This window comes from Paramormyrops kingsleyae, chromosome 12 (genome assembly GCF_048594095.1).
Source record: "Paramormyrops kingsleyae isolate MSU_618 chromosome 12, PKINGS_0.4, whole genome shotgun sequence".
Lineage (NCBI taxonomy): Eukaryota > Metazoa > Chordata > Actinopteri > Osteoglossiformes > Mormyridae > Paramormyrops > Paramormyrops kingsleyae.
The window spans coordinates 28,973,780-28,988,529 of record NC_132808.1 but is presented as its reverse complement, the minus strand read 5'-3'; the positions used below and the strand labels follow the sequence as shown (position 1 = coordinate 28,988,529).

At 49.3% G+C, this 14,750-nt stretch overlaps 1 protein-coding gene across 5 annotated transcripts in view; it reads left to right on the top strand.

Annotated features, from left to right (window-relative positions):
* The window catches only part of LOC111832955 (putative methyltransferase NSUN7), a 45,410-nt gene that overhangs the window by 6,300 nt on the left and 24,360 nt on the right, over positions 1-14,750 (top strand). For all 5 annotated transcript variants that reach the window (XM_023790783.2, XM_023790774.2, XM_023790789.2 and 2 more), the window contains 5 exons: positions 408-466; positions 6,899-7,035; positions 7,367-7,519; positions 12,724-12,910; positions 14,396-14,609. In XM_023790783.2, coding sequence (XP_023646551.2) covers positions 408-466; positions 6,899-7,035; positions 7,367-7,519; positions 12,724-12,910; positions 14,396-14,609 — 750 coding nt within the window. The remainder of the gene's footprint in view (positions 1-407; positions 467-6,898; positions 7,036-7,366; positions 7,520-12,723; positions 12,911-14,395; positions 14,610-14,750) is intronic.

The following is a 14,750-nucleotide window of genomic DNA, read 5'->3' as shown; positions in this document are numbered from 1 at the left end:
TACATTGGCCTTATATGGCTAACGCACCAGTGAGCAAACTGATCCCCCGACAGACAGTCTGCTTTGTCGTACTGCTGACAGCTGGTGCTTCGAAAGCACATCAGAGAAACAGACGAGACGAGGGGGGAGTTTGCGTCAGTGGTGTTCACACGTGTCAGCAGCTTCCGTGATCAGCGCTGGTCTCCAAGCCGGAAAAAGACACGAATGCGCCGCATTAACAATCACCGAAGAAGGACCATACAGTGTCGTCCTGAAGTTCCGATGGTGGCACATGCTTTTATTTCCTTGTGAAAAACGGATATGTGATTGTGATCACACCGTTTACAATCAGAAGGCATTTTAGATGTTCCAAAGAAGTTTCACGTAAAACATCTGGGTTTACAGTATAATTCTTGTCCTCATTACAGACCAGGACCTCCTTGAAGATATGATGATTGACAGCTGTTTGTACCTGTCCCAGTCATTGGTGAGTGTGCAGCTTTGAATCCAGTAATCGGGGGGGGGGCATTGAACACCTATACTGCTCATTTTCTCCTAGAAGCCATTTTCTATCCTGTTTAATTCCCCTCCCGAGCCAGTATGAGTCACCTAAGGTCACTTTTCCAAGGGAAGATTTAGCTCATCTGTTCAAACCAAATCCTGTTTGCTGAAGAAAACCCATGACAGTGACTGTTGCTCATTTTTATGGGATGTCAGACACATTAACCAGCTGCTAATGTTGATGTGGTCCAGTTTCTCTCAAGAGCTGGAAATAATTATTGCAGCAAGTCACTAGTTAGATATAAATGTTAATCACAAATGTCTCTAGTTTAAAATTGGCTGGGATGTTTTTCTGAACTGGACCTCAGCCCTGATGGTGTGTTTCAGCCTCAGGAATTTGTTTATGAGAAAGTTAACCTGTTCTTAACCTTGTGGCCATTATGTTACGTAAAAGGTGGGCGTGGAACAGGATCAAGTGATACCGGGGGGGGGGGGGGAATGGGTGGGTGCAGGTGGGTGTAATAAAATGGTGGAGTGGAGTGGAAATGTGGGACAGCCAGGATAAGGACACACTTTCAGAAAAAAAGAATAACATTTGTACCTTTGCTTGTCACTGGGGCTGTATCCTCAAGGGTCTGCCAGTTGTACCCTAGCTGTAGGTAAATGTGCCTTTTAAGGTGCAGAAATGTACCATGGGGGGAACATCAATGTTGTTTATACCGTGGGAATGTTCCTTAGAGTCCATATCTGTACCTTAAATTAGACTAAAAGGTACATTTACCTACAGCTAGGGTACAATTGGCAGACTCTACACTGGGGTTCAGGCCCACAAGCAAAGGTACAAACTGGCATTTTTCTTACAGTATAAGAGAAGCAGAAACAAAATGGATGCTGTGATTTAGGAAGGTGTACAATGGGCAGGGGATGTGTGTGTGTGGAACAAATCCATCCATCCATCCTTCTATCCTGCCAGCCGTCTTCTGACTGTGTATCCTGGTTAGGGTTGCTGGTCACCTGTTTTAGATCATTAGTAATTACTTGATTGAACAGGCTCATTACTTTGCAGAAAGCCTACACTTTGAAAATATATTGCACAACGTGCTTCATGTTTCCCAGCTACAAAACACGCTTTTTAACAATAGCATTGTACATCGCCTAGCTTGTCTGTTGAATTGCAATGAGGTTTGGCTTTTCTGAAAAGGGTTTGAAAATGCTCATACCGAACATCAGTGTTTACGGCTGTTATAAATCCCCTCCCCCGTCTCGAAGGTGTATCGAAGAGCCGCGTCGCTCACTGGTTTACGGTTTTCCTGCAGTGCAGCGCTAGGAGAATAAATTGGGGCACGGGGCTTATGGGTAAAAGGTGGCTGGTGATTTGTCGCTTTTTCTCAGAAGCTGTAAATACCGGCTTCGGGGTGAGTCCCGGGCAGAGCTAGGAGGCCGATTTAAAGTTTTTAATAGCACATCATGAATTCCCTGCAAATAGTGCTTTTGGTTTACGACTATAACCATGTTGAAGAAAATAAACCAACCAGCTGGCACATGACCATATTCATAACTTCTTATTACTGGCTGTAAAATAAAGATTGTCAGTTACGGTTTCCTGTACACATGACTAATTACCCGATCGCGGGCATGGCGAACCATCAAATTAGAGAACGACGGACGTGTAAGGAAAGTCAAACCAAAGCTGACGAGTTTTAGATCCAGTTTTTAAAATTTTGAATGGATAGATGTTTCGCGGCCCTTCGACCACCAACAGGAATTTCATTGATGCAGAGCTTTGCACACGTTGGTTGTTTTGATCAAGGCTTGGGGACTGCATTTTCTGTCGCAGCTAACGCTCTGATTCAGTATCGCCTGTTTCCTCCACTGTTTGCTGATGAAAGTAACGGAGCTGCTAAACTCCGTATCGCTGTGTCTCAATGGGTTAAGATGCTGTGTTTGTTACTGGAGGTTGTTGGTTCAAATCCCTGGGTTGGCAGAATGATGCTAGTGTTAATCCTTTGTGCAAGGCCTTCACTCCCCAGTTGCTCCAGGAACCATCTGGCTCTGTCTTCTGCAAAATGCATGTCGCTTTGGATAAAAGTTTCTGCTTAATGAATCAGATGAAAATATAACCAGCTGTGGTCTGTCCACTGTAGAGTGTGACCCGGTTCTTCTGCTTTCACAGCATGCAGACTTGTCAGTAACTTCCAGTAACAGACAGGAATCATTGTGGAGTCTCATCATCGTTGTTGTTTTGTGGAAGAAGCATCTTCGATGAGAGCATAGCGATGGATGGTTGCTGCACTGACGAAAGCTGGTGCAGCGTTACTGAAAGGCGTTATGCTGGAAGGAGAGAAAGAGCAATGAGAAAAGAAAATAAGTGAAAAGCAATTTGGCACCGACTCTGGTGTCTGTAAAGTCCCGGCTCTGTGATAATCACATGCATGGACAATGCCTTTCGAATCACCTCACACAGCACCTGCACATATACAGGCACTTGCGTGAAATATGGCTCCCCTGCTTTTATTCTGGACAATGGGGGGGGGGGGGGGGGTGGAGGATGGCAGGTCATTATTCTGCATCCTGGGGGCGAGACAATAAAGGCCGACGTGATGAGCCGCTCTTCAGAATCGGCTCCGCTCATTTTACTGCTCCGACTCTCGTAAAGTTCAACCTTGAGATAAAAAAAAAAACCAGAACAAAGGCTGTGGAGCCTGACAGCCAAAGCTGGGCCGCGGTTTAAATCTGAGGTGAGGGGGAGGGAGCAAGGGCACACGCATGTTCAGAGAGAGGGAGCGTTTCCCACTGTGCCGCTTGTATACAGGAATACTTTGGTTTTCATTTATCTCCATGAGAGGCACAGTGTTGGTGTCAGAATTCCTGGAGAAGTTGCGGCCTTTCTCAAGGGTCCAACACCGGTAGCAATTCTCTGATTGTGGGATTCAAACACTAAAACTCCTGGACATGGACCCAGACCCCTAACCTGGTGACCGAGTGACGATAACACACTGCCCCTAGTGGTGAGCATATATGACGTGTGTCAGGAGAGGGAGGTTTGTAGAGGGCAACAGGCAAAATTATACCTCTTAAACGGTAAGTCTTAGATATCAAGACACAAGATTGGGTGGGTTATGCATCTGGGCCTGTGATCAGAAGGGTGTTGGTTCAAATCCCTTGCTCGGTAGAATAACCACAATCTTTTTTGGGTCCTTTACACCTTGATAGAAGTTTGACACTGTGCGCAGATCCAAACTTCACTCTCACCTCTGTATGTTTCTACATCTTAAAAAGGAGAGCAAGATGGGATATGGGAAAAATAGCACATTCCCATGTATAAATGGCAAGTAAAGCTTTATTTCATTAAAGATATTTCAGCCAGGCTGACATTTTAATTACTGTTATTGAGACACTAATGTCACATAAGTGATGTTTGTGGTGCATATTGATGCTCCTCATTCTCGCGTGTTAACACATTAGCGGTTGGTTCCTCAGACGCAGCCTGCAGTTAGGATGGCAGCGCAGGCAGGTAATGCACTGCAGCAGGAACACGCCACGCAGGCCCCCACGCCGAACTGGCACCCGCGCTGATTATCCGTAGACACGGCCCCCGGACCCCTCGCATTTCTGTGGCAGAGGTTCCTGAATGACATGCTGTCGATATGTCCCCCTGCTCATCTCACATCTGACATTTTAATAGGAAAAAGAAAACGTGATGATCAAAAAAGGTGTTTGGGGGGCGCCTTGCAACCAAGGAAACAGCCCGATGAGTCTTATGTCACAAACCCCAAGCAGACGCAGTAGATGAATCGATTGTTAACAGTGACTTTGTTCTGTTAATCCTTCAAATTCACATGTGCTTACAGAAGGCTTTTATCTTCCGGTATTTAAACTCGTAACCTTTAAAATGTTATTGCCTGGTTTTATACTCAGCTCTTTTATACTGATATAAATCTGCTTCTCTTGAATCCATTTTTATACGTTGATTATACTGTATTAAAGGCTATTGAACACACCATAAATCGAACTCTAACTCTTTCAGCACATGATACAGACAGACGGCTGAATGGCGTCTAATTGGCTTGTAGTGCCGGAGAGGGAGAGGGAGCCGCACCGGGGCGTACTGTTGCCGGGTGACCGGCAGCAGCGCCCGCCCGCTATTCCCCGCTCCGCGGCGCTGACCTTATTCCAGGCCGCGCCTCCGAGCGGCTGCCAGGCGACGGCGGAGCTCTGGCCGTGAATGCGGCATAAACTGCGGGGTCTTTGGCCAGCCTTCCATGTCTCCGCCAGCTCAGTAAATGTTTGATTTGCAGGCCTGCAGAGAATGTTTACATCCTCAGGCTCTGAGGTCCCGCGGGGCACCTGGCTTTGTGAAAGCTCGCGGTTAAGTCAGCCTGCTCACCTCCCCAGAGACATTTGATCTGTAAATGCCTGTTTTTAACCCCATTCAGACAAGTAGCATTTAAAGTGGCCCCAATAAAATACTGTATTTTCTGCCTCTTTAAGGATGGACAGTCCTACCACACACAAATTTCCTGGTGTTATGTACTATAGTATGGCTGTTCTGTGTTTATGTTATGTTATGTTATGTTATGTTACATTAAGTGATATTGTCATGTTATATTATGTTTATGTTAGGTTATGATGCATTATATCACGTTATGTCATCTTTTATTATGTCATGCTATGTTATGTTACGACACGTTATATTACATTATGTTACGACACGTTATATTACATTATGTTACGACACGTTATATTACATTATGTTACGACACGTTATATTACATTATGTTACGACACGTTATATTACATTATGTTACGACACGTTATATTACATTATGTTACGACACGTTATATTACATTATGTTACGACACGTTATATTACATTATGTTACGACACGTTATATTACATTATGTTACGACACGTTATATTACATTATGTTACGACACGTTATATTACATTATGTTACGACACGTTATATTACATTATGTTACGACACGTTATATTACATTATGTTACGACACGTTATATTACATTATGTTACGACACGTTATATTACATTATGTTACGACACGTTATATTACATTATGTTACGACACGTTATATTACATTATGTTACGACACGTTATATTACATTATGTTACGACACGTTATATTACATTATGTTACGACACGTTATATTACATTATGTTACGACACGTTATATTACATTATGTTACGACACGTTATATTACATTATGTTACGACACGTTATATTACATTATGTTACGACACGTTATATTACATTATGTTACGACACGTTATATTACATTATGTTACGACACGTTATATTACATTATGTTACGACACGTTATATTACATTATGTTATTTCAGGCAGCAGTCTTCCCTCTGTCTCCTGTCCCCTTAAATTATTAGTAATTATAAGTTGTTGTTTTTTTTTGCACAGTCAATTATTCCATCGCTGTGTCATTAACATTGTAATATATAATATAATGGCTTTTCATTGATCCCTCTTGGGGAAATTCTCGTTTCACCTGCCCCATCCTGCTCTCCATGACACACATGCAGGTGAGAGTGAGCTTGGCAGCGAAGGGCAGTCGTCTGCAGCGGCGCCCATGGAGCTGGGGGTTAAGGGCCTCGCTCAAGGGCCCACGGACATGTGGCTGTTCTGCCGAGGCCGGGCTCAAACCGGCAACCTTCCGGTCAAAGAGGCTCAGCCCACTGAGCCACCGGATGAATGTGGCACAGTGGGTCCAGGGGGGACATCGTTTTATTTCGCTGTGTGCGGCTGAGATGATGATGAAGCTTTACTTGGCTTGACTTGACTTGACTAAAGATTACAGACTGCCTGTAGAAAGGCGGACGGCCCATCAGCATTGAAGCAGTTAATGCTCCATAATCATAATTCACTCACCACCACCCCCATCAGAAGCAGGTAAATGCAGTAAAGTCATTTCTAACTGTCTGGTTCAGTTCGATTAGCTCAGCCACAACATGTGGGCGATATGTGTAGCAATTACCTGCCATCTGTCATTTAAGCGCTAGAAATACATAGCATTAGCATAGCCAACAATTAGCAGCTTCCCCCTGAGTTTAATTAGGCTGCAGTGGAAACATCAGTTAGGGGGGCGAGGAAAAAGTGAGTTCCTCAAAACAACACGTGCTAATTGGCACCATCCACTCTATTAACTGATAAAAATGCAATTTCGATAACTTCATCGAACCATACCTGGAAAAAATGGTAGCTATTGGTCACCGGAGGTTTAATAACAGATTCGACACAGAAAATAGCTTTTTCCCTTTTAGTTTAATTTTCTGCGTGCAGGGTATTTCCACGCTTTCATGTCCTTGTTTTCTGTTTCTGTGGATGTTTCACGGCTCCCCGCCCCGAATAATCCGGCCCGCCCACCCCACATGTTTCCCTGCAGCCCGATGACCTCATGAGTCTGGTGCTGGTGATGCTCTTCGACTTCCAGGACAGGAAGTTCCTGCCACGGGAGGGGCTGGCCGGCCCGGCTGACGAGCAGCTCGAGGACGTGCGGAAGGCAGAGAGCTGCCTCTTCAGGTTTGGGGAAGGAGATGTTCGGTTCAGAGGTGTGGTCTGCACTCAAGGAGGGGACGTTCAGGCCGCTAACTGCCGATTCTCCACACTCACATGCGTCTCAGGAATTCCATGTTTATGTTAGTAGTTCAGAGAAGCTTGGGATTCATCCGTGGATTTTTGCACCATGTTTCCTGCCTTTTCTTCATTTTCAGTCGTTCCATCACATTCCGTAGCTGCGGTTCTGTCTCCACACAAATGAGATATTACCACACTCCTTTAGAGCTTTAAGGGATAGATGAGTGTGGGGGTCTGGGGACCTGGCTTTGATTGTCCCTCGCTGTCCTCCATCCAGGTTCCGAACGAAGCTGGCCGCTTCACTGGCCCGGTGCCGCATCAAGCATAACGTCCCTTCCATCGAGTGCATGCTGCCCGAATCGGTGAAGAGGATGCAGGAGCGGGCCAGGTCTCTGCCTCTCTGCGCATGGGTCAACACACTGAAAATCAGGTCAGCCACTCGCATATCAGCTCTCCGAAGGCGGCGCCCTAGGCGGCTGCCTGTGTCACCTACAGGGTTGACCGGGACTGAGAACAGGAGAGATTCAACACTCAAGAAATTTGCCATTACAAATTGGACTGTAACCTGGATCACGTTGACTGAATTTTAGTGGGCACAAGGTTCGTTTTTGATGAAATTTTATTCAGGATTTTATTAGGACAGCCAAAGTCCCATCCTTGGGGTCCTCATATTCGGCCCTGAAGGCAGGTGCTCGGTGCTCCCCATAATTACTGTCTGTTCCTCAGCTATAAGTCCTGCAGCCATCAAATCCAAAAAACATGAAATGAAGACTTGATAAATGAATAACGAAAGCATTGTTGCTTCAGTATGGAGGTCTAACACACATATGTAGCTGTGATTTCCCCGACACTCTGGGAGCCTGTTATTCAGGTTCAGACAGATAGACGCACCTCCTCACTGGGGTATGAAATAAATTATTTTTTGGCGTTTCCAGGTCTGCCTGCTCACGGTCTAATTTGTGGAATTTTTTTTTTTTGCCCGGATACTCCACTACCATCTTTTTCAAATATGAATCGAAAAAAAAGCTGAAATTAAGTCATATTCATTTAGTTTTTTTCTTTCAAAATAAAGCTTAAAAAAAAATACTTGTTCGTTAAAAATGTTATAGTTATATCCTGGGCGGCATAGTGGTGCAGTGGTTAGCACTGTTACCTCACACCTCTGGGATGGGTGTCTGAGTCCCCACCCTGGCTCCGTGTGTGACGGGTGTCTGAGTCCCCACCCTGGCTCTGTGTGTGACAGGTGTCTGAGTCCCCACCCTGGCTCTGTGTGTGACAGGTGTCTGAGTCCCCACCCTGGCTCTGTGTGAGACGGGTGTCTGAGTCCCCACCCTGGTTCTGTGTGTGACGGGTGTCTGAGTCCCCACCCTGGCTCTGTGTGTGACGGGTGTCTGAGTCCCCACCCTGGCTCTGTGTGTGACGGGTGTCTGAGTCCCCACCCTGGTTCTGTGTGTGACGGGTGTCTGAGTCCCCACCCTGGCTCTGTGTGTGACAGGTGTCTGAGTCCCCACCCTGGCTCTGTGTGTGACAGGTGTCTGAGTCCCCACCCTGGCTCTGTGTGTGACAGGTGTCTGAGTCCCCACCCTGGCTCCGTGTGAGACGGGTGTCTGAGTCCCCACCCTGGTTCTGTGTGTGACGGGTGTCTGAGTCCCCACCCTGGCTCTGTGTGTGACAGGTGTCTGAGTCCCCACCCTGGCTCTGTGTGTGACAGGTGTCTGAGTCCCCACCCTGGCTCTGTGTGTGACGGGTGTCTGAGTCCCCACCCTGGCTCTGTGTGTGACAGGTGTCTGAGTCCCCACCCTGGCTCTGTGTGTGACGGGTGTCTGAGTCCCCACCCTGGCTCTGTGTGTGACGGGTGTCTGAGTCCCCACCCTGGCTCTGTGTGTGACGGGTGTCTGAGTCCCCACCCTGGCTCTGTGTGTGACGGGTGTCTGAGTCCCCACCCTGGCTCTGTGTGTGACGGGTGTCTGAGTCCCCACCCTGGCTCTGTGTGTGACGGGTGTCTGAGTCCCCACCCTGGCTCTGTGTGTGACGGGTGTCTGAGTCCCCACCCTGGCTCTGTGTGTGACGGGTGTCTGAGTCCCCACCCTGGCTCTGTGTGTGACGGGTGTCTGAGTCCCCACCCTGGCTCTGTGTGTGACGGGTGTCTGAGTCCCCACCCTGGCTCTGTGTGTGACGGGTGTCTGAGTCCCCACCCTGGCTCTGTGTGTGACGGGTGTCTGAGTCCCCACCCTGGCTCTGTGTGTGACGGGTGTCTGAGTCCCCACCCTGGCTCTGTGTGTGACGGGTGTCTGAGTCCCCACCCTGGCTCTGTGTGTGACGGGTGTCTGAGTCCCCACCCTGGCTCTGTGTGTGACGGGTGTCTGAGTCCCCACCCTGGCTCTGTGTGTGACGGGTGTCTGAGTCCCCACCCTGGCTCTGTGTGTGACGGGTGTCTGAGTCCCCACCCTGGCTCTGTGTGTGACGGGTGTCTGAGTCCCCACCCTGGCTCTGTGTGTGACGGGTGTCTGAGTCCCCACCCTGGCTCTGTGTGTGACGGGTGTCTGAGTCCCCACCCTGGCTCTGTGTGTGACGGGTGTCTGAGTCCCCACCCTGGCTCTGTGTGTGACGGGTGTCTGAGTCCCCACCCTGGCTCTGTGTGTGACGGGTGTCTGAGTCCCCACCCTGGCTCTGTGTGTGACGGGTGTCTGAGTCCCCACCCTGGCTCTGTGTGTGACGGGTGTCTGAGTCCCCACCCTGGCTCCGTGTGAGACGGGTGTCTGAGTCCCCACCCTGGCTCCGTGTGTGACGGGTGTCTGAGTCCCCACCCTGGCTCCGTGTGTGACGGGTGTCTGAGTCCCCACCCTGGTTCCGTGTGTGACGCGTGTCTGAGTCCCCACCCTGGTTCCGTGTGTGACGGGTGTCTGAGTCCCCACCCTGGTTCCGTGTGTGATGGGTGTCTGAGTCCCCACCCTGGTTCTGTGTGTGTGACGGGTGTCTGAGTCCCCACCCTGGCTCTGTGTGTGACGGGTGTCTGAGTCCCCACCCTGGCTCTGTGTGAGACGGGTGTCTGAGTCCCCACCCTGGCTCTGTGTGTGACGGGTGTCTGAGTCCCCACCCTGGCTCTGTGTGTGACGGGTGTCTGAGTCCCCACCCTGGCTCTGTGTGTGACAGGTGTCTGAGTCCCCACCCTGGCTCTGTGTGTGACGGGTGTCTGAGTCCCCACCCTGGCTCTGTGTGTGACAGGTGTCTGAGTCCCCACCCTGGCTCTGTGTGAGACGGGTGTCTGAGTCCCCACCCTGGCTCTGTGTGTGACAGGTGTCTGAGTCCCCACCCTGGCTCTGTGTGAGACGGGTGTCTGAGTCCCCACCCTGGCTCTGTGTGTGACGGGTGTCTGAGTCCCCACCCTGGCTCTGTGTGTGACGGGTGTCTGAGTCCCCACCCTGGCTCTGTGTGTGACGGGTGTCTGAGTCCCCACCCTGGCTCCGTGTGTGACGGGTGTCTGAATCCCCACCCTGGCTCTGTGTGTGATGGGTGTCTGAGTCCCCACCCTGGTTCCGTGTGTGACGGGTGTCTGAGTCCCCACCCTGGTTCCGTGTGTGATGGGTGTCTGAGTCCCCACCCTGGCTCTGTGTGTGTGACGGGTGTCTGAGTCCCCACCCTGGTTCTGTGTGTGTGACGGGTGTCTGAGTCCCCACCCTGGTTCCGTGTGTGACAGGTGTCTGAGTCCCCACCCTGGTTCTGTGTGTGATGGGTGTCTGAGTCCCCACCCTGGTTCCGTGTGTGACGGGTGTCTGAGTCCCCACCCTGGTTCCGTGTGTGATGGGTGTCTGAGTCCCCACCCTGGCTCTGTGTGTGTGACGGGTGTCTGAGTCCCCACCCTGGTTCTGTGTGTGTGACGGGTGTCTGAGTCCCCACCCTGGTTCCGTGTGTGACGGGTGTCTGAGTCCCCACCCTGGTTCCGTGTGTGATGGGTGTCTGAGTCCCCACCCTGGCTCTGTGTGTGTGACGGGTGTCTGAGTCCCCACCCTGGTTCTGTGTGTGTGACGGGTGTCTGATTCCCCACCCTGGTTCTGTGTGTGATGGGTGTCTGAGTCCCCACCCTGGTTCCGTGTGTGACGGGTGTCTGAGTCCCCACCCTGGTTCCGTGTGTGATGGGTGTCTGAGTCCCCACCCTGGTTCCGTGTGTGATGGGTGTCTGAGTCCCCACCCTGGTTCTGTGTGTGTGACGGGTGTCTGAGTCCCCACCCTGGTTCCGTGTGTGACGCGTGTCTGAGTCCCCACCCTGGTTCCGTGTGTGACGGGTGTCTGAGTCCCCACCCTGGTTCCGTGTGTGATGGGTGTCTGAGTCCCCACCCTGGTTCTGTGTGTGTGACGGGTGTCTGAGTCCCCACCCTGGTTCTGTGTGTGACGCGTGTCTGAGTCCCCACCCTGGCTCTGTGTGTGTGTCGTCTGTTCTCCCCATGGGGTTTCCTCTGGTTTCTCTCCACGCTCCAAAAAACAGGCCGAGGTTAATTGGAGTTGCCTGTAGGTGTGAGTAAATGTGCTGTGAGAGTCCTTCCATGGGTTGGTGCCCCATCCTGGATTAGTGCCTGTTCCCTGCCTGTAGCCACCTAGATAGGCGCCAGACCCCCACGACCCTGAATAGGACAAACGGATGGATTGACGGCTCTTGGCATCAGACTTTCTACATTTGATTTTCTGCATGAAGCACTGAAGTTATATGTCTTGGTGAAGATTGTCCTCATCAATTTTGAAACCCTGGTCGATATTTCTGAGACACGTAGGCGAGTCACCTGCTCCTCCCCCGTTGTGTCTGTGCCGTTAATGTTTCTTACAAACGCAAAACGCGCGGCTGCTGTGGACGAGTAGAAGCTACATTATCATCTGAGCTCCCAAACTATGGTGCAGCATGGGGCAGCCCTGATTGGCCCATGATTACAGGCGAGTGAAATCTGGCCTCTGTTTTCACATCATGTAATTCACATGTGCTGGACATTTCACCTCTTCCCTGTTATCTGAATTTATGATGACAATTTAAAAGCAGCCTTTCAATCAACTTGTCAGTAACTAAAATAGAAAATATATCATTTATATTCCTGCTCCCACATTTAATGTTTTTCAAAATGCCCAGAGTTTCACTTGAAGTGCAAAATTATTTCTAATAGACATGATCTGCTCTTTCTGAGCTATATAACTCATTTTATTATTGACAAAAACACGCTCCATTTGGTTTAATCAGTTAAAATGTTGCAGATTTAATTTAATTCTCATCCAAATCAAAATTTGTTGTACAAAGTACAATGACAATAAAAGTATTCTATTCTATTCTATTCTTGTATATGTGCATTCCTGTTCTGTGCTTGTAAGAGGCAGTTTAATTAGGGAATTTGCCCTAAACCTAAATAAAGAAATCACTGGTGTACAATATGGTGTACAGCAATTTCATATTACTTACAACTTATAGGAAAATCACGTTTCTATATCTAGCTAGGTGCCACGGCATATCAATGAAAACACAAAACTGATCAGCACGGTGTATATACGTTTATATTACATACGACATATTAGAAAATGTCGTTGCGTGTTTGTATTCAGTTAGGTGCCGCTTTTGGCTTCGTCATTTCGTCCCCCATCCTCTGCTCCCCCACGCAGCCTGGACGATGCCCGCGGTGGCCTGCAGAGGGCGGGCTTCTCGCCGGCAGAGTCAGCCGGGCAGCGGAGCAGGTTGGCCTTCCGCCAGGACGGGCACTGCCACGACTCGCTGGTCTTCCCAGGCTGCCTGAAAGACACCCTGTACAGGATGACCCCCCTCCTGAAGGACCGCCAGCTGGTGATCCAGGTGACGAGGAGGAGGGGCTGGGGGGGGGGGCTCCACAACATGTGTCACCATGTCCACGCATAACTGCTCTTTGTGTCAGATCAAGACAGGATGGAGTAGGGCTGGGTTCCCATAAAAGCATAACAGTTTAGAAAAATATAAATTTTTTCAGGTCCTTTTTTCAGGTATTGTGTTTTTATCATGAGACATTAATGATTGAAAAGACAAATAAAGACATAAAAATTTGTATGAAGCTTTGTGAAATTACCTTTTGAGACCAAGTAGTTTCATGAATGAGGCAGACTCTGGTCATATGACCCCCTTTTACAAATAATGATGCCCCCCCCCCCCATGCGATTCTGGTCTAGATATGGAGGATGTATAACGTGGAGGTTACAGGAGGATAAGATTAGACACTATGAAACTTTATTCATCCTGAGGGAAATTATCGAATTTATTGAAGGTACGGAGGACGTGAGAGCCTCTCTTTGCTCCGCATGAATACCGTCAGCCATCTCACCCCAGCAGCACGTCTCCATTTGTGCGCTAATTCTTTCACGGAGCTCTTAAAAGTCTTGGCCTAGTTCCCTCTGTAGCACTCAGAAGGCTTTGGGTGCTCCCCCGGGCCCCCCCCCCCGCGTGAAATGCGAGATCAAGGTAGGCCCCTCCCTCACCTTTTACTGCGGTGCTGTGCTGATCTCCATCCCCCAGAACGCGGAACCCCGATGTGCTGCATTTGAGGAACAGCCCTGTTTTCTCGAACATTTCCCGTTTGGTAACCCCCTTAGCTCAGAAGTATAGCATAGAAAAAAACAAACAGTGAAATGGCTGGATATCATTGCCGGAAACATTCCGGAACGTTGTGCTGATTGCGTTTGCTGAAGGCCCTTTTATCGAAGCTCTGCCATGTTCTTGGCAGCATGTTGACACCTTTGGCTGAAATAATTTAATTTCACTGAAGATCAAGACCATGATGTGAATGCAAAATTCTATTTCACAGTGATGTGAAGTTTGTGATTCCCAATAATCCGCCATCATAGTATTTTAGCTTTTCATAGGAATGATGTAAAGCAGAGCTTTCCAATTCTGGTCCTGGGGGGGGGGGGCGTAATCTAGGGGGCGCTGGAGGGGCGTGGATAGCCTGGCAGATTCAGAAGGCCCAACACCTTACTGGGGTCCTTGAATATGTAAAATTATAAAATTATACAATGTCAGGGGGGGCGATGGGGGCCCAAGGTGACATTTTCTCGCTACTCCCCTGTTAGAATCCAACAAAGTTTGCAAATTTCCCTGCTCAAACACCTAATTACCAGGTTTAGTAGATGTGTTTGAACAAGGAAATTTGCACAGTCTGCTGGATTCTGACCCTACAGGACGGGAATTGGGGAACCATGATATAAAGTGTCGCAGCCACATAAAGACTGAATCGTAACTGAAGATTATAAGCAATGGGGTGATGGTTGAGCATCCAAAACTTCACACCCATCTGCTTCGCCTGTCACCCAGGACAGGTCCTGCTGCCTTGCCCCCAATATGGTGCGGTTCTTTCTGGAGAAGGGCGCTGACGTTCTGGTGGCCGGAGCCGTCTCAGGCTTCACCGTGGCCCACATGGCGGTACTGGCTGCCCCCTTCTCCGGCCAGGTCTTCTGCTGCTCGGACTCCCTTCCCCCCGCTCAGGGGGACGAGATGCAGGACATCTTCTCCAGCATGGAGTGCAAGAGTAAGCAGCCATCGTTCCCTTTGCTACAGGACAGTGTTTCTCAGCCCGACCCTCGGGGATCCCCAGACGGTCCACGTTTTTGCTCCCTCCCAGCTCTCAGCACACCTGTGTTTGGTATTCGGAGTTCCTGATTGGCTGGGA